Source organism: Lissotriton vulgaris, chromosome 1_1, assembly GCF_964263255.1.
Source record: "Lissotriton vulgaris chromosome 1_1, aLisVul1.2, whole genome shotgun sequence".
NCBI classification, from domain to species: domain Eukaryota; kingdom Metazoa; phylum Chordata; class Amphibia; order Caudata; family Salamandridae; genus Lissotriton; species Lissotriton vulgaris.
The window spans coordinates 401,865,341-401,885,749 of NC_141685.1; the positions used below are offsets into that span (position 1 = coordinate 401,865,341).

The 20,409-nt window shown below is 47.9% G+C and overlaps 1 protein-coding gene across 14 annotated transcripts in view; it reads right to left on the reverse strand.

Annotated features, from left to right (window-relative positions):
• The window catches only part of ACOT11 (acyl-CoA thioesterase 11), a 791,760-nt gene that overhangs the window by 248,393 nt on the left and 522,958 nt on the right, over positions 1-20,409 (reverse strand). For all 14 annotated transcript variants that reach the window (XM_086952551.1, XM_086952558.1, XM_086952565.1 and 11 more), the window contains one exon: positions 12,168-12,228. In XM_086952551.1, the coding sequence (XP_086808677.1) occupies positions 12,168-12,228 (61 nt within the window). The remainder of the gene's footprint in view (positions 1-12,167; positions 12,229-20,409) is intronic.

Consider the following 20,409-nt stretch of genomic DNA (forward strand, 5'->3'; position numbering starts at 1 on the left):
CTTCGACCCCTCCCAATCCAGATTCAGCAGCAACCACAACACCAAGACCACTCTACTTGCCGCCACAGACGACATCCGCACCCTCCTTGACCAAGGACACAGCACGGCCCTGATCCTACTCTACCTCTCTGCAACATTCAACACCGTCTCCCACTGCGCACTCTACGCCAGACTCCACATCGCCAGCATACAAGGAACCGCCCTAGACTGGATCCGCTCGTTCCTCACCGGCAGAACCTAAAGAATCAGACTCTCACCTCTCCTCTCTGAACCCACGGGAATCAACTGCGGAGTGCCCCAAGGATCATCGTTCAGCCCTCGCTCTTCACCAACTACATGGCCCCCCTCGCTGCCATCGTCAGACAGCACGGACTCAGCATAGTATCCTACGCCGACGACACCCAGGAATGAAAGACGTTGCATCCTGAATGAGCAGAAACTGCCTGAAGCTCAACTCGGAGACGACAGTAGTCCTCCCCTTGGACCCTCCCCCTCGGCATGGGACAACACCTGGTGTGACTAGAAAAGTGTATGTGGGGGGCGCACAGCTATTTGTTTGTAATTTGGACTCCGAGTTAAAAGGTTGGGTACTCCAAACAGGTGGCGTGTCCGTCCGGCACACGTCTATGATAAATTCGGTTGATGTGTCACCATATCACATTGGTGACATCCCTGTATTTTGTGCACACCTTTGGTGCTTGAACAAGCAAGCTTCCACAATAAAGGTAGTTATCCAAGTTTATTGAAGTGTCATCATTAAATTCATGATGTGGAATATCTTTTTTTTCATGCTGTACATATTATACGTTTTGAAACTGCTCCAATTCATTTCGGGTGGTGTACCCTTCATCCGGGAGCTCTGTGGGCAAATAGAAGATGTAGCGCTAAGTATGGGGTTGTGTCTTAAAGGTATAGTTAACGCAGCATGCGGGTAGGGTCAGTGAGGTGTGTTCAGGGGAGTGGCCGGCATCTGAAACAGTGTGGTAGGGGTTTGGGTGACTGTGATATATTCGTAAAACAGTAATGTGCTCGGTTGTGTTTTACGTGTCTAAACGCGGGTGACAAACAGATGAGGAAGGTGTTTTAAGCACTCACGTGTGATCCGGTGTTCAGGATGTCTAAACAAAAAGGTTCGTGCGAAAATACGTTAGTATCTCCAAATTAGTACGTTTTGCATTGCGCGTCTACGAGAGATGCCCAACAGACACGGAGCACTTTAACAAACTAGTAAGTCAGCGCGTCGTGATCCATTCAACCCGCATGCATTGGCGCGTAGACGCGCAATGCAAAACGTACTAATTTGGAGATACGAACGTATTTTCGCACAAACCGTTTTGTTTAGACATCCTGAACACCGGATCACACGCGAGTGCTTAAAACACCCTCCTCATCTGTTTGTCACCCGCGTTTAGACACGTAAAACACAACCGAGCACATTACTGTTTTACGAATATGTCACAGTCACAGTCACCCAAACCCCTACCACACTGTTTCAGATGCCGGCCACTCCCCTGAACACACCTCACTGACCCTACCCGCATGCTGCGTTAACTATACCTTTAAGACACGACCCCATACTTAGCGCTATATCTTCTATTTGCCCACAGAGCTCCCGGATGAAGGGAACCCACCCGAAATGCATTGGAGCAGTTTCAAAACGTATAATATGTAAAGCATGAAAAAAAAGATATTCCACATCATGAATTTAATGATGACACTTCAATAAACTTGCGCAATAGATTGTATAATGGCTTGTGAAATGTAAAAGCGCTGCCCTGTCTGGTATAACTAATCAGATTCAACCATTTTTTACAACTTTTCTTGTTTGTGCCAACCTTCCCTACTGGATGTGCCAGTCTCTGGGCCTTCGGTGCATTGCATCTGGGTACTTGATATGCAAAGGTTTTCAAACTGGTTGGCTCAGCCAAAGTAATTTTCTTTATTATTAATTGCAAAGCCATCTACTAATTCTCATGAGCTCAGCTAGGCATCCTCAGTACTGTGTGTGTAGTAGGTTATACATTTGGGCTTGGTTGTGACTCATGGAGCCTATAGCCATTGCTGGTGTACACAGTTGTTGTAACAAATATTTTCATACTCAATCAAAATGTGAGCCAGAGTTTTCTTCAACAGTGTTCTTAGCACTTAGGGCCAGATGTATCAAAGGGTTTTACCCATTCTGTGTCTATGGGAAAATGTGTTCATGCATATAGCCCTTAGTTTCGATTTCGTGACGAGTACAGTGAAGATCATGACCTGATTGATAGAGAAATCTGAGAGAAGTTTGGAATAAAGGAGGGAGATTTTCAATAAGCAGTTAATCTCGGTGAAACATGTGATTTATGTGGAAGATGGTTTTGGTTAAGTAGGGAAAAGGAACTTCAGGTCAGTGATTCCCAACTGAAGTGACGACCCCAGCCTGCCTTTGAGGTCAGATTCAGAAGGCTTAATCAGATGAGCCACATTTTGAAAGAGATGTTTTTGTTAGCTGGGCAAAATCTAAACTGTAACCAAATCAGAAAATGACTCTCCTGGTGAAAGGAACTAGATAAGAAAAATCCCAAAGATATCTGGCAACATAAATATTTACTTATTGGTCGGTATTCTGAAAAATAAACATCAGTTAGAATGAGAAACAAGTATTGGCAACACCGATAAGACATATTGGCTTTGTTAACATTTTTTGCCATGTTGAACAGCATCACAGCTGTTGTGCAGAAAGCATTAAATATTTTTTTAAAGACCTAATTACTCGCCATTACGACATTTTGTAGACCACATCTGTTCAACACACATACACTCACTTACAGCCTCCCTCACCGCCACAGACAACATCCACGCCCTCCTCAACCGAGGCAAAACTGCCGGACCTCTCAGCCCCCTTTGATACCATCTCTCACAGCACTAAGCATAAGACTCCATGAAACGGGCACCCGCGGCAAAGCCCTGGAATTGATCCACGCCTTCCGCACCGGCAGAACACAGAGTCAGACTTCCTCTATTCCTCTCAGAACCCACAGAGATCAGCTGCGGAGTTCCTACGGGTTCCTCCCCGAGCCCCGCACTTTTCAACATCTACATGGCCCTGCCTGCAGCCATCGTCAGAAACCTTGGGCTCAACATAGTCTCCTACGCCAAAGACACCCAGCTGATTCTCTCACTCACCAACAAACCCACAGTCACCAAAAACAACTTTCATGACGGGATACGGACTGTCGCTGCCTAGATGAAGAACAGCGGCCTCAAGCTCAACCCAGAGAAGACCAAAGTCCTCTTCATGGGCTCCATCCATTCCTCCTGGGACAAGTCCTGGTGGTACGTAGCACTTGGAACCTCCCCCCAGACTCACAGACCATGTGCGGAACCTCATCATCCTGTACTCGAACCGCCAGATAAACGCTGTCTCATCATCCTGATTCCACACTCTACATCTGCATCAAAAGGTCTTCAAATGGACCCCACCTAGTCCAAAAAAGATGCTCAACCACGCACCCGTCAGCAGCAGAATCGATTTTGGCAATGCACTCCATCCCGGCATCACCCAGAAACTCATTAAGAATGTCTCTGCCAGACTCATTCTCAACATCCCCCATGGCAGCCACATCATAAGCCACTTCAGAGACCTCCATTGGCTCCCAGTCAACAAAAGAATCACCTTCAATCCCCTCACGCATGCCTACAAAGGCCAACACCACGCTGGACCTGGGTACCTCAACTACCAACTCGCATTCCAGGTACCCAACAGAAACCTCTGCTCTGCCTGACTAGCTCTGGACATCATCGCATGTATCCTCAAGACCACAGCCGGAGGAAGATCCTTCTCCTACTTCACAGCGAAGACCTGGAATACCGTGCCTCTCCAGCTTAGGCAATCACTGTTACTGCCTCAATTCAGGAAGGACCTTAAAACTTGGCTCTTCGACTGATACATAGCGCCTTTGACGGCCCAGCAGCCCCATCCCCCCTCAGCGCCTTGAAACCCTTACGGGTGAGTAGTCATGCTCTGCAAGCCACTGATTGGTTGACTTACAAAGGGCACCCTTTTTTTTGATTTACCAATCGGACATATTTTTTTAAAATACATATAACGGATGAGCGGCTGGCAGGAGTGGGCAGGGTAAAGCAACACAGGGTAAAGCAACATGGCAGGTGAGAAGAAGCAACAGGTGAGAGAAAACGAGTAAAGGAGAGCCGTGTCAAGTTTGAAGAGTGTGGGGCAGAAACACTAGGACTAGAAAGCAACACAAGTGTGGGTGATGGAAGAGAAGCTCATACCGAATGTAGTTGGGGAAAAGCATGCAAGAAGAGACAGCTTGTAAAACATGCACTCTTATAAAGTGCTTCACTAAAAATGGGGGGGGGGAGGAGTTCCCAAAAAGCGAGCAGTGGTGGAAGAACAGAAGGAGCCAATCAGGGAGGTGGTAAACAGGCTATGCTCCACGGGAGGGACTAACACAAGCAGGACAGCCAAAAACAAATAAAGCTAGCAAAAAGAAACCAAGCAAGTGTGAGTGACAAAAGACAAATTCAATGAAAACAATGGGAGTAATGAATTATAGGTCAGCTTTCAGCATGTTCTCCACAAAGCAGATTTTTGAACTGGTGGTGCCCAGTGCGACAATCTTGGTTGACGCCCCCTCCCAAAGAGAACTCCACAAATTCCCTCATAACCACTCTCTGCCAGTGCTCCTCATCTCTTCATAGGCCCTCTCTCATCTGCATCTTAATTCTTTTATAGCACTGTTCATACCAGTTTAGGGTGCCATGGCACTTTACTTCACACACATTTTGCAGAGTTAAGGATTCAGGTGTGCCTAAATCAGTCCAGAGTAAATACTACATAAGATAAAGAGAATTACAAGGTGTACGAGTCACATGTCACCTATACTAGCAGGCAGTATATTTTAAAAGTGTTTGGACTGGAGAAGCACAAACTCCATCTTTAAAAGTTATTGCAGTGGTTAGCTTTACTAATAAGAATGTCCTTAAAATCAAATGAACTCTTTTTAGCAAAATTAGGATGACGAAAGACAAGGAAAAAGACAGAATGTTCTAACCTATACAATGCAGTTTGCATGCAGCTCGCTGATGATAGTTCATAGGTACTGTGCTACATTAGGGTTGCAACTTATGAACTACAACTAACAAAAGGATCTCTGACAAAAGCAGTAACCTACTGAGCAATCCACATAAAATACAACTTGGTGATGTGTGGTACATATTCTTTGAAGCAGGCATCTTAACCTTTTGCATAACTTCAGCAGGAGTGAAGACTGCCACTAGATAAAACTCTGATCTCTCTTCAGCAAGGAACATTAATCACCAGAGTTATCTTGACATTTGTATTGTTGCCTGAAAACTTCTGGACACACAAGAAACTCTGCATCGGGTGCTTTTTAAATCCTTAATATTTCTGAACACTCGCGACTCCGTGGAACAGCGCTAGGTGCGGCTGCACCAGTTGCGCTGCCCTATGGCCGGCATGGTCCCCCATATGTCTTTGCAAGCAGACAACTGCGCTGTCTGGCAGGCTTCAACCTAAAACAAGCATTTACAATGCAATGGTTTTGCCTTTGTTAAAGTTAGAGCTATTGGCATTGCTCTTGACATTATTTTTATTAATATTTTTTTTAACATAAATAAATGGCATTGTCATTTACAATGCCACTAGCTTTATCTCCCGCAAATGACACACACAGAGCCCCCCCCACACCCACACCGAGCGCCCCACACACACAGCCACACAGAGCCCCCCACACACACAGCCACACAAAGCCCCCCACACACACAGCCACACAAAGCCCCCCACACACACAGCCACACAAAGCTTCCTACACACACAGCCACACAAAGCTTCCCACACACACAGCCACACGGAGCCCTCCACACACACCCACACAGCACAAGCAGGCAACAGGGGCACACGGAGGCACAAGCAGGCAACAGGGGCACACGGAGGCACAAGCAGGCAACAGGGGCACACAGAGGCACAAGCAGGCAACAGGGGCACACAGAGGCACAAGCAGGCAACAGGGGCACACAGAGGCACAAGCAGGCAACAGGGGCACACAGAGGCGCAACAGGGGCACACGGAGGCACAAGTTTCAAGATTTGGGCATAAACAGGAGTTTTTACTCTACAAGGCCCATGATAATAACTGCAAGCAGACTTGTCGTTGTATATTCCAGAGACAAATCCTCCAAGGTAAACATGGAGGAATTGGTCTCAGGAAAAAGGGCCAGAATTATAATATGCAGGAATCGCTGGAGTTCCTCCCCATTCCAAAGGGGCCTACAGGAGATGAGTTAGGATGTCCAATTAATACGGCAACCCGAATTCTCCCAGGTTTTGTAACGAAGGTCTTAGTAATCCTCTTCCCCCAAAAGCCACTGTGCACAGAAAAGCTCTGGAAAAGGTCAACTTGCAAGGAAAAATTCTGCTGACCTTTTCCAGCTGGAATCTGTTGGAATAGAGAACTAAGCTGTAAAAAATACCTGGATAGGAGGAGAAAGACTTGGCAACAGCGAATGGAGAATGTCCAAAACCATGGATAGAGTGACTAATGTGTGAACTTTGCAAATCATTGCCAGTGGGGAAATTATACTTCAGACCTACTATAAACAGAGCTCAACCAGTTTGATGTACACATTGACTAAAATATGACATACTATAGTTCACATAAGAGAAACGTACGAAAATGCAAATTAGCTAAACTAGAAATGTATCGGGTCACAAGCACACTGCAGCATTTACCTTACACGCACCGATACATGCTTGAAACCTTAAACTACCCTCTACCTTCAGTTTATGCAATGGGGTCCTTCGTACTGGCCTTGGGAGGAAGATCACAATAGTATTTGGCTCTTCGATTATTTTATACACCCACTGGGGGACTGGAAACTGCTTGGAGAGCTGTTTAGCATAGCCTTATGCACTCTGTACCACAAAGACGTATACACATCGGATGGAGGCACGCTCTCCTCCCTTGCACACGTGCACAGCGTGAACAGTTCCCTTCTTGACAAAAGAGACAACACGGGTTTTACTTCAATCCAATGAGAGGAGGGCTGGTGGGAATGTGCTGACAGTGGGCGAGGGCGAGTCTATAGACCAGTTACTCTAGGGGTGACTCTTACGTCCTTTGGTAGAGTCCACATCACAGAGGAGGGGTGCGCCTGCAGCACTGCACTGCTCGGACAGGCTGTTATTAAATTTAAGTAAACAGACTCACTGCACATTGACTCAGAAGGAAGTTTCAACAGTGCACTGAGGGAGGGAGCCAGGGTAGCAGCTTGAGTATTTTTATTTCAAGTACTTGCGTGGCGAACGCCGATGAAGCTGTGCTAGCCCTGGAGCGTCTGTCTCCTGTAGTGGGAAATGCAGGACACAATTCATCTAGCAATGGTGACCGTAACATCAATGGCTCACGTGGTGAGTTCGGGACACTATATCTGGGCAGCCCCATCTGCTTATCAGCATGCATAGAACCGGAGTGATGATCCGTGGCACCAACGAGCCTCACCTGTGACAGATGATGGAAGCCCTTACGGCATTAATGACATTCTAGCCCTAACTCATGTCTTAAATATGAGGGAAACAAACACGAAACAGAACACCTGGCAGCAAAACGGTGAATGCTTTACCGGCCAAACGTGCCGAGGGTCACATCTACACTCAAAACAAAAATGCATTTCACGCATATTTTAGAAAGGATTTTAAGGGCTACGGGCGGCCATTGTTTGAATACAATGGTCAAAATAAGACCGATAGCTTTACAAACAATACAACTCATTCATATGTGGCTTAATTACAATAAATACATGTTTTGGGAATATATACCAGACTTCATATGTTAGCACAATATTAGGGGTTTTGTCAATAAGTCAGCACGTATCCTCATATGCGCAGAACGGTATTGTAACCAATACAACTCAGCACACGCCTCAGTTCTCTGGTTATAGGAAGGCTGCCTGGTCCCAGAAAATGCTAATAGGAATATCCAACTCAGGAATTTTTCCCAAATCGGAAAGTGCATTTCTAAAAAAACAGAAAAACTCCTATCTCTCGCCTATGAAATAAGCTGACATTTTAGTCTACAATACGTTCTCTTAATCACGCAAATTCGGCTCAGCAAATGTCTCAACGTATTTCAGTATTTTCTAAGTACCCTCCGTGCTCTGGCCGATACATGTCTCGGAATGCCATGGAGCCGTAATTATGATGGTATTGGAGGGCGGGGTGGGGGGGGGGGGTAGGGTGCGAAGTACTTTCTAATTACCTTCCGTGCTCTGACTGCAGAGTGAGTCATTTCGCACAGTAGGATCTTCGGCGCACGGCACCAGCCAGTCCACCGCCGGGGCTGCAGCCTCCATGCACAGGATGCAGAGGTAGCAACAGGAAACGGCTTGTGCAGTGGCAGTACAGCACACACTGCTCTTGGATGGAGGTGCTACTCTTGCATGTCCACGGACAGCACAGTACCCCTGCTTCCACACAATGGCAGCGCTGGACACTCGGGTCTTGGTTGGAGGGGTTGCTCCTGCGTTTCCACATACAACACAATCCCACGGATGCATTGTACCCATGTATGGGTGTAGACTTGGCTGCCTCGACTGCAAAACGCGACACTTACCAGCCGCAAAGTCCCCGCCTGCGGTTGTGCTGACCAGGACTGCAAGTACCAGAATGCAATGGGAGTTGGCGGGGCTTGGCCTGCCCACAGCTGAAATGGAATAAAGTGTGAGGGGTGTGCGACGCAACACGCTGATTTATAGGCCTGATCTGGCTCTTTAAGGCCTAATGAGAGCGGGTATTTTTTCTTTTAAATAAAAAAATGTTTTAAAAAGATTTTCGCGGTTAGACGGGGAGTCGGTTGAGCTGGGGCCGGAGGTCATGGAGGACGGACAAGGAATGGATCCGCTTCTCGGGAAGGTTGGCTAAAACTCAATGTTCATATTTGGGGGTTATCTATAGAGGTTAAGTTTAAAAATCTCTCTTCTGGAAATGTGTGCCGGTCTTCTACGAGGGGGGCCCTTCTCACAGTTTTCTCTGAATCCCATTGAACGAGTCGCTTTATAACTTGTTTTGCCCCTTTAGAGCGGCGGGGCGGGGGTATTTTGACTCCTTTGGCCGGTGTGGGGGGCCAGCCCGCTATGAACGAGCAGACGACACTGGCCTTTAGAGACTGCCCCTGCCCCAGCCCGCCAGTCTCGCTGACACGTACTTGAGAGCCGACAGCTGCTACCCGCCCCAGCCCTGCCAGCTTGTAACTTCGCCCTCCACATCCAGCGCTGACCACTGACTCTGCCCCCTCTGCTTTACTGGCATTTCCGAGGCGGTGCGTGAAATCTGACTGATCCTGCCCCAGCCACCGGCCGCTCAAAGGCTGCCCTGTCAGCCCCCCGCAGCCCCCCAGGGCTCCCTGAGGCTGCTCTGTCGAAACCCCCCCCCCAGCCTCTCTGAGGCTTCTCTGTCGAAACCCCTCCCCCCTCGATGTCTTTGTTCATGCCTTCACCCCTGGCGTACAAGGCCCTCTTTGACCTTTAACCCCTCGCTCACTTTGTTCATCTGTATCCCACTGCGCCCCCTCCCTCCCTCATACACACAACCCCTGTATGGGAGCGGGTGATGCGGGGGCCGGGTTCGCGCAGGCCCCGAACCAAGTACTGTAGTTATTGTCGTACCTCAGTGGGTGAACGCGCCTACGGCACGGATCGCCATAGAGGTCCGTCCCAGCAAAATGAGCTCAGCCTTTCATCCTTCCTGGGCCGATAAAATGAGGGCTAGTGAGATGGGTGATAGATAGTTACTCTTATTTACGCATCGCAGGCCCATGTACTATTATTATGTGTGAATGTTACTATGAGAATGCTGTAAATGACCGCAATGTTCTCCCTACTGAGCTAACAGCGATTAGTGTGCACATGTTGAAAGGCGTGTGCAGGTCAGAAACCGTGGACTGTGCAGGTAACCGAGCGACAGGTGCATCCCTGCAGTCAGCGCTCCCATTTCATGCTGGGTAGAACCCCTGATCGTCGAACAATCGGGGCCTGTCTCTGTGCAGGGCTCCGACGGAGGGACAAAGGGGGCTCAGAGAGGTCCGTGGCTTCCGCCTTTCATCACCCCTCTAATCACCGAGCCCCGGGGACCACAGGTCACAGAATCACCCTCGCTGAACGGTGTTGGGCAGAAATCAAAGGCGGAGGCCGAGACCCGTGTGACCCGTCACAACAAACATAGCCAATAATCTGTTAAAATGATGTCACCTGGTCATTTCTTTCTGCGGCTATCAGCACGATTCCAGGGCATTTATCAGACAATGCCGTCAATGGCGGACCAGATTTGGGGGCGTTCTCTGATTTTGGCTGACGTAGCGTGACGTCGCCAAAAGCCAAAAATTCTCGGGAACGCCCCCGAATCTGGTCCGAGATTGACGGACGGAGCCCTCTCCCAATGGCTAGCCTCCATTTATGAAGCTAGCCAATCAGAGAGTGGGGACGGTCCAGTCCTCACACACACACATCATTTAGTTTTTTCGAGCCATGCGTACTTCGTACGCATTGGCTAGTCAAAACCTAACAGGGACTGCAAATGCCTCAACATGGCAACACAATCAGCAGAATATCACTTTTTATACTCTAACTGTGGTGCACAATAAGGGGAGATGTAGTACACCTAGGGACTTATTACATGCAGTGCCTGCGGGGAGTCAATGGGCACGTGCACCCATTTAATGCACTGCAGGGCACTCTAGCATTGCAGAAGTGGCAACAGATGCTTGTGAGGACCCTTCTGTTACAGATAATGCAACGCCTATGTAGAGTTGGCACCGTCTTAAGGCGGGCACCTTTGCTCATTAGCATGGGGGGTGTGGCCTCATGATAACGCAGGGTACACTTTGCCTCGGTGCCTGCCCATATTGTGGATGTGGCGTAGAGGCAAAGAGACTGTAAAGAGGCACACTGACATTACACCACAAAGACGAGGCGGACAGTCAATTCGCCCCCGCCTGCCCAACCCAAGGAGATCCTCTGAAGGGGACCTCCCAAACATCCTCCTGCAGGGAGGGACAGTCTCACTGCTCCCACCTGCAGAGGGATCCTTGTCCCCCTCACCCCATGAAGTGCATGTTGGGTGCCACTTGCACTATAAAATTCAATGCGGCTGCTTCAAACACCCACTCTGCCTTTCACTTATTTTGCTGCCCCAAGTTTGTGACCAGTTCATTATATGTAATAGGATGCACTGTCCCTGTGCACAGGGGCAGGACGCTCTAAGTGTAATATGGTGCCTACTATATGGGCCTCCAACCTGAGCTACCCGGTAATTTGGGTGCTAGTCCAGCAGATGGTAATATCATTTCCGCCGGGTGCTGTATTTACTGTGAGCGGCCGGGATTTACCTCCCAGGTCTAAATTCGACACCTCGGAACGCTTTCTCCATCCTACGCTGCAAAACTCTCAATTTTGCAGTGCGCCCCATCACAAATTATAATAAGATTTATCTCTGCAAGTAAAGTGTGTGGCATAGTCATGCTACTTGTAAATCTGATTGCTTTTACACCTGAATTGGAAATTCTGGCCCAGTAAGAGAGAGTGCCATAGTAATTTATTCAAAAAAGCTACATCTTCATTGGCTATTAATTCTCCTAGTCATTGCTGATAATATATCAACTCCCTCGCAACTGCTGTCCAGAAGTGTGGATATACTTCTGACATGTTTGATAGGAACGTTAATTCAGCCTCATATAACCCGGTTCTAATAAATCAGTTTAACCTCCGCTCAAGCCACATTCGTGCCGCCGGCGTGCTTTTCCTCCGCCACTGACTGTTCTGGAAATAAATGCCCTCAATTACAGGAGCAACCTGGCTGTGGGGGAGACCGGAGGGGGAGTGGCAAGCAACACTGTGCTGATGCCTGTACTCCACATGGAGGCCCAGAACTTCAGGGTCAAAAGGTAGAACCCACGCCTGGCAGAAACCGCGAGCCCTAGGGAATTCTGTTGATTCCCAGCGGGCGTGGGTGGGGAGGAAAGAAAGAAAGAAAGAAAGAAAGAAAGAAAGAAAGAAAGAAAGAAAGAAAGAAAGAAAGAAAGAAAGAAAGAAAGAAAGAGAGAGAGAGAGAGAGAGATGAAACTCTCGATTTTGCTAAAATCTTCATATACAAACCTCCATGCTGGAATTAAAGGCGCGGTTAACCTTTGCCTTCAGGTTTACAACTTGACCAACACTAGAAGCAAAAGAACATTGTTAATTAGTAAACAGAAGTTAATAGGTTTTATATTTTTATTGGGATTCAGGTCATATGAATGAGGTACATGTAATCAGACAGCCTACCCTATTCTGAATAAGCGTACTACAAGGCTATGTGAATAATTATGTCCATTCCACTAAGTGCCGAAATTTCGACCATGAAATATAAATTGTAGTGCCTCGATCAGAAATTGAGAATGTTCTTCCCTTACTTGTCAACTTACCTTGTGCAGCTACTGCAGACTTCAGCCTCAATATTTAAAACAACTAATTGCTAACATGCAGCACATCAACTTCAGAACATACAAATGAACAGAACAGGCATACAATGTTTTTAAATACCCTTTACCACCCGCATAGATCTGATAATCACTAAATTAGTGAATGAATACAATTTCACAGAATTCCTACCCCAGAAGAGCCATATTTCTGAAAAATGAGGTTTTATTTTGTTCGACTGGTAAAAGACCAACTGGCTCACAGTAGATTCTTCAGGGTTATTGATCAGGTTTAAATACTTTGTGAATGACATCACTTTCGATACAGTTGTAAGGGAGCACTGGGCGTATCCTAAATAACTTCCATTTAGACAGGTGGGTCCGAAGTCTGTTTCCAGCTCTCGCGCTCTACCATTGTGTAACCGAGTGTGCCCTCCAGATTAAACACAGGGCACCTTTACACAATTATTGGGCCCAGTTCGCTGGTAAAATCCATCATCAACGGCACGCACAGGAGGCACTCCTTGACGCAGCACTGCTATTTGCAGTTCGATATTGAATGAGCAATGTATACTGTGCGAACCAATGCTCGAAGGCGACAAGGCGCTAATGCAGGTAGTCGACTACAGAAAGGGGAAATTACAAGGAATGAATGAATGAGCAATTTATACAGCGTGAACGAATGCCCAAAGTCGATAATGAGTTTCTCAAGACCAATTCCAATAGAATTTTTAGCTCGGGTATTTATATTCAGAAACTACATCAAGTGCAATTTTATTAAGTAGCCGGGTAACCGACTGGCTACAGATTGGGCATTACTGGTGTTAACTGTAAACTTGTTTGCTTTGTAGTATATGGAAATGCATATGATTTGGCGCTGAAGGCCTATCACTGTCTGGTACATCATAACCAAGTCATCTGCCCAAAGAAAGATGTTAATATATGTTTTCTTGACCTTTGGGTGAAAACATCCTTGGAATCAGATCAAATGAACATGGGGGACAAGGTTCTTCCTGGGTCGGACTGAGACATAAAATTGGACCAATCACCAAAAAAAAGGGACCCCGATTAGTGAATTAGATAGCCAAAAAAAGGAGCCCATGTTAGCAAATTGGGGCAGAACTTTCAAAGACACGCTGTACAAGTGTTTTGCAATGTATGGAAGACTGCAGAGACATGTGCTTATGCAGGCAATAGTAGTTTTAATAATTGGGAAATCAACAGTAAAATCCGTTCCAGCAGACTATAAAAAGGCCCATAGACATCCAAAAACTGCCCCACGCACTGACCTGTCAGACCAGCCCGTTGTGCACTGTCCGATTGCCCTATAAGCAAGCCAATCCACACTATGCCCTTCACAGACCGAAAAAGCACACGCTGTCTAGCAACAAGAGACTTCCAATGTGATAAGTCTTCAAGAAACTTGGCAAAAATCTTTGAACCACTATCCATAAAATGATATTAATCAGTACGACGCTGCTCTTCTCAAAAGCCTTTTTGGTATATAGGACCTAATTTGGATGTCTGTCGGAAAGCCTTCGACCACATGTAAGAGGCTTTGTGACCGAAATCCCAGGTTTCAAATCTGACCACTGTATTAGAATGACGTTGTTCGGATTTGAAACAATCTGGTCAATCAGACTCTCTTCCGACCGGCACCTTGAACTCATCGACCAGTCGGAGCCGCCACATAATCCCATACGGATGGCGTTTCCATCGTCAGGATTACGATGTCGGTTTCAGAGAGGCTTTCCATGTTGCGCTTTCTGACATGGAAAGCCTGTCAGAAAACATCTTTGGGGGCAACTAGCAGGGTCCCCCTTCTTCCGCTGGGTACGGCTATATTTTGTAAAGTGTCAGTTTAAGCCCACGGGTAGGAAGATTAGTATTTTCCAGGAGCCCAAAGCTACAGAAGCCCCTCGCCTTATGCACCATGAATACGTGAAACAAAGATTCAATCAATCAATCAGGGAATTGTAAGTGTGATACTCACTCGTGAGGGTCTCAAGGTGCTGAGGGAGAGAGTGAGGGGGTGGTACGCAGATCTGTTTAGCCGAAGAGCCAGGTCTTGAGGGTCTTCCTGAAGTTGTTCAAGGAGTTGGCATGTCTGATGTCTGCCGGTAGCTCGTTCCAGGTCTTGGCTGCAATGTGAGAGAAGGATCTTCTGCCTGCTCTTGCTCAGTGGATGCACGGGGTTTTGGCCAGTGCGAGGTTGGAAGATCGGAGGTTTCTTTTGGGTATGTGGAAGTTGATTCTGTCGTTGAGGTATTTGGGTCCATTGATGTGTAGGCATTTGTAGGCTGAGTGAGAATTTTGAAAGTGACTCTTTTCTCCACGGGGAGCCAGTGGAAACTTCGTAGGTGTTGGCTGATGTTTACGTGTAGGGGGGTGCAGAGGACGAGTCTTGCGGCGGTGTTCTATATTGTCTGGAGTTTGCGGAGTAGGGACTTGTTGATGCCGGCGTAGAGTGCGTTTCCATAGTCCAGTCTGCTGGTGATGAGTGTGTGGGCGACTGTCTTACTTGACTCAGGGGGGATCCACTTGAAGGTCTTGCAGAGGGTGTTGAAGCAGCTGGAGGTGACGGCATTGACCTGTCGCTTCATGGTGGGTGATGAGTCGAGTATGATGCAGAGGTTCTTGGCATGGTCGGAGGGGGTAGGTGGGCGTCCGAGGGCGGTCGGCCACCAGGTGCTGTCCCATGCAGAAGGGGTGGTACAGAGGACGAGGACTTCTGTCTTCTCGGCGTTGAGTTTCAGGTAGCTGTTGGTCATCCAGGCTGCAACGTCTTGCATTCCTTTCTGGAACATTGGATGTATTGGCTTTGACCATTTTTTTGTCATGTTGTATGTACTGTGCAGCAAGACTGAAAGTTAAAAACAAAATTGCTCGCAGGAACAAAGAGGGAGAGGAGAGGCAACACTTAGGGTAGGTGGGTGGCAAAAAATGCGATGATGCAGCCAGTGGTGTCGCATCATATTGCCTCTTATTTGTTATGGTGGGTGGGCAGGGCAACACGGACAACTGAGGCAGGGCAGATACAAGGGAGGGACAACATGGACAGCGGAAGGAGAGAAGGGGGGTGAAGTGCCATGAAGTAGCCTGTGGTGTCAAAGTCTTTTTTTTTTTCAAATATATTTTTATTAAGTTTTCCAGCATACATCTTGAAACAATACCATCACAGTGTCCCTCGCAGGGGAGTGGCATAATTGACAGAACCGAATTTGATTAACATGGTACATTGCCTAGTCTGAGTCCAACTCCTTTCTCAATGAATTGTTAAATGTAGGTTACAGTTTCTGATGATAACATAGCTTGGAATGAGTTCTTATAAGCATAAATTGCGAGTGGACGGTACAACATGTGTTTCATCTTCTTTCTGCGACGGTAACCTGCTTACGCCTTCCAGTCGGAGGGTGCTATGTGGAATGAAGAAAAATCAAATGAAAACAGCTCCTGATCGGGAGATAACGCAAACAAAGGAAGAAATAACCTGCCCCCCTTTCCCACCCCCCTCCCCTACCGTGGTGGCGGCACATGCACACAATTAAGTTATCTTATGTGATTGAAGGACATCTCAAATTTGAAAGAGATGAAGAGCTCTAATGGTGGATGAACAAAAAGCTGATGGGAGCCCACGTGAAAGAAAGGTGACTAAGGGTCCCCACTTGAATTCAAAGTTTTTATAGTTATCTCTGAAAATGTCTGACATGCGTTCCAGGCGGTGCAGCTTCCATAGACAAGAGTGCCAAAGGGAGATAGCTGGTGCTTCTTTCCTCTTCCATGCGGCTGCCAGAGTAACCTTAGTTGTTCCTATGCACAGCCAAATAATTGTTTTATCAGCACGAGTCTGATGTTCTCGGGAGGAATCGCAAAGCCCCAAAAGGTCACCCGCCATGGTGGAGGGGATGGGGTAGCCCAACATTTCCTTGATGTGTGCCAGTATTTCTTCCCAGAAAGGGCAGATAGTTGGGCAATCCCACCATATATGTTGAAAATCCCCAAGTAGTCCTCACCCTCTCCAGCATCTATCAGAGGTATTGGGGAAGATCCGCCTAAGCCTGGATGGATGTAGGTACCAATCCATCATAGTTTTCAGGTGGGCTTCGCGGAGCTCAGCAGAGAGATTGAATCTCATGATGTCGGACCATAAATGCGTCCATCGATCGTCCAAAATAGCACGCTGCAGTATATCCTCCCACATGGACATGTACCGTGGACGCGGGGAAAGTGTGGTAGTGAGTAGGAAGTTATATATGAACGAGATCACCCCTTTCATAGAAGTGGTCTTGGTGAGGTAGGCCTCGAATTTGTGAGATGGCGGGTGGCTGCCTCTCGTATCTGAAGAGTAAGGACCCAGTGCATTAATTGAGCATGGTGATACCTAGTTCATAGTTCCCGCTTGCAGTTATCAAAAGTGAGCGGGTCAAAATTATGAAATAGAGGTGTCAAAGCAAGGCATCCTCCCTTCATCCAGGCATCAAAGGGCCCCTCATGTAGGGCCGGGGGAATGCAGTGGTAAAGTGGAGCGGTGTAAATGGTGAAGGGAATGAAGTCCACCTGTCGTCGCCTGCGACTGAATCCCATACCCTTAAGGTGGTGTGTGTGGGAGTGCTAACATATGTATTCTTAGGCCTGTCTTTCTTGGGGCGCCAAACCAGGTCCTGCTTTGTAATATAAGGGAATGTCTGGGAGACCAACTTCCCCTTCCTTGCGAGAGCGAAACAATATGGAGAAGGAGAAGCGAATGCCCCCCCCCCCCCCCTGCCAAATAAAGTGTAAGATCGTAGCCTTCACTCGTCAAAAGATAAGAAATCCCCCTCCAGTTCTATGGGCGAGGCCTGAAAAAGATAAAGAAGCTTAGGAAGAAGTGTCATTTTCACAGCATGTATCCGGCCTAACCGTGACAGGAAGAGAGGTTTCCACTTCGTGAGTTCCGTTTGGATTTGAGTAAGGATGGGGGGGAAATTAGCGGCATAAAGCTCCTCTATTCATGGTGTTAGGTGGACTCCCAAATATTGAATAGAGGAAGTGGCCCACGGCAGAGGTGTAAGAGACTGGAGCCTGTGGACTTCCGCTTGCAGGAGAGTGAGGTTAAGAATGTACGATTTGCCTAAATTTATTTTAAAGCCTGCCACAGCTTCAAAGCGTTCAAGTTCCGACTGCAAGGTTGGGAGGGACTTGGCAGGAGCGGAGAAAGACAAGAGGACATCCTCCGCGAAGAGGGAAAGTTTATGTGTCTCCCCCGTGAATGGTATCCCCTGGATTCCAGATTAGCCCTAACCACTAGTGATAATGGCTCAATACTAAGAGCGAAGAGTAGGGGTGATAGAGGGCACCCCTGTCTAGTACCTCTAGAGTGAATAAAGGAAGATGATTGTATCCCGTTGACTACCACTTCAGAGCAGAAGTAGAGATAATTAGCACGAATCATAGTAAGAAATTTAGGCGACAATGCGAATGCCGTGAATGTGTGGAATAGGAATGTCCAGTCAACCCTTTTGAAGGCTTTCTCAGTGTCCAACCCCACTAATACAGCAGGAATGTGACGTCTGTTGGCCTTCTCCATCAGGTGTATAATTTGACGGGTGTTATTGTGTGTTTGACAGCCTTTAGTAAATCCAGACTGGTCAGGGTGTATGAGATCAGGCATGAGGACATTCAGTTTAGCTAGAATGGAGGAGTACAGTTTCGCGTCAAGATTTAACAAGGCAATAGGCCTATAGGAGGCCAAGATGTTGCAGGGTCTCTTCTTCTCACCATTCTATCGGATTCCCACTCTGTGGACTCTGTCAAGTTTTATCTTGTGGGTCTGGGGGCCCAAGAACTCTGTGACGAGTCCCTCTATGAAAGCATCTAGGTCCGTCCCTTCCGTGCCTTCCTCCAAGTCTATGACACATATGTTCTTCTCCGCGCTCTGTTTTCAAGGTCCTCTGCCTTAAGCTGCGTCTGTTGCAACTGTTTCCTGAGAGCACGGACATCCTCGTGTAGTTCGGTAGAGAGCTGTTCTTGCTCTTGATGTTGCGCCTTAAGGTCCAGCACTCTAGTGCCCACAGAGTCCACATTGTGTTGGAGAGAGGTCAGACGGTCCTTTAGGTCTTTCCGCAGTTGGTCCATTGAGGATTTGATGTCTTGACTGAGTTCGTTACAGATAGCAGTTTTAAAGTCCTTAAACATATTCTATAGGTCTGCCTTTGTGAGGGCCATCGCTGCACTTTCCGTGTCCCCTCGCAACGTCAGGAATTTGTCTGTAGTCGTGAAGAAGTCAGATAGCTTACTTGATATCTTGCTCGTCCCCTTCTTCGGCGGCAAATGGATGAGGCCACACGACTCCCTGCAGCTCTGTCAAGGGTGATGGAGGCACTCCAGGTCCATCCTCAAGCGGCTCATGAAGGGGGAAATGAGAGAGGTCCACGTGGCATCAAGGAGCGGCTCTGTCAGGGCAATGGTGGTCCCACCTCAAGTCACCAGCTAGGTCTGTTGCTCAGTGTCCCAATGATGCCGACATCGCAGTGTAGGAGTGAGGGTGCCATGTCACAAATAATTACCCTGGATATGGTAAAGGCTGCGATCTGCACCCAGCTCAGTTGAGGGAAGAAAGAAAGGAGAGGCCTCTTGGTAGGTGTACTCCAGTGCGAGGTGTCTAGCCGCTAATGTGGGTAGAAAATGCAGGATTGACTGTCGTGGGGTGGCATTGTACAGGCGTCTACCTTACTATGCAGACTGAGTGTCCGTGCAGGTGGGAAGGTGGGTAGGTGGGTAGGTGCTCAATGGTGTGCAGCTCTAGCCACAGGCCCCCGGGTAGTTGCAGGCTGTTGTCGATCCCGCGGCGATCGCAAAGAGGGAGCACCCCCAGGCGCGCCGTCCGGTATGGTAGATGTAGGAGTCTGCTAGCCCAGGGATTCAAGCACCAGCGATCTCCACCATTTGGTGGAGTGCGGTCGCCATGTTAGGGTCAGGCAACTGCGATGGAAAGTACTGCGATCCCCTCAGTTCTCCGCTAGCGTCTCAGTGCATAACGCTGTGGGGGTCAAGTCGCCGCTGCATTTATAAGAAGTCCGGTGCCCGTACCTCTAATAGAAGGACCGGGGCGCCTCCCGTCGCGACAGGTCTCCGGCCACCATCTAAGATCTCGTCGACCTTTCCCCACGGGACAGATCGAGGCAGAATGGAGCCGGTACAAGCACTCCCGGTGTAGTAGGACGGACGTAGCTGATACCTCACATCCTCCGCCCTAGGTAGGATCTGTTAGCGGCGGTTTTAGCCTCAGGTAGCCACCAGAATCCGAACCGGAATAGCACGTGGACCGGAAGCAGAGACGGTCTACGTCCGATCAGCCATCTTGCCTGGCCACGCCCCATCAATGTCTTTTTGTTATGATGGGTCAGGGGAGTGCAGCATGCAGGTGCGCAATGACCATAGGGCTCAAAGGGCTTCAGCCCCCCCGCCACCCCTCTCATCGTGTGTGTCAGCATGGGCTGAGACAGCTTCCCAGGCACACACACACAGACAGTTCCTGCACTGCTGTAGGCTGGCTGCTCTTGCGTCCGTCTTATTGAAGTTACACCAGAGTACTTCACAGGTGTATAAAAAACAATTTACTGGTTAACGAGGCTTTATTGTTACCCCTTCTTAGAGCCCCTGCATCTCCACTCTGCCTATTGCTGGAAGAATTAGCAGCCCCCGCCCCCCAAATTTGGCTCGAGTTGCGCCTCTGGCAACATCCACATGTGTGACTGTCTGCTCAAGTACAATGACATTCAGAGGTGTATTTGCTTCCTTCTCTCTCCAATATCACTATAACCCAATATATTGCCATTGTGCCCATATACATTGAGATTACTTCATTAAGTGTCCACAGGAGCCTTTGTTTTTTGATAATACGTTTTTTACCCAGGTTCCGTGCGAGTAGGGTTCCCTTGTTCCGGTCTTACACATATTTT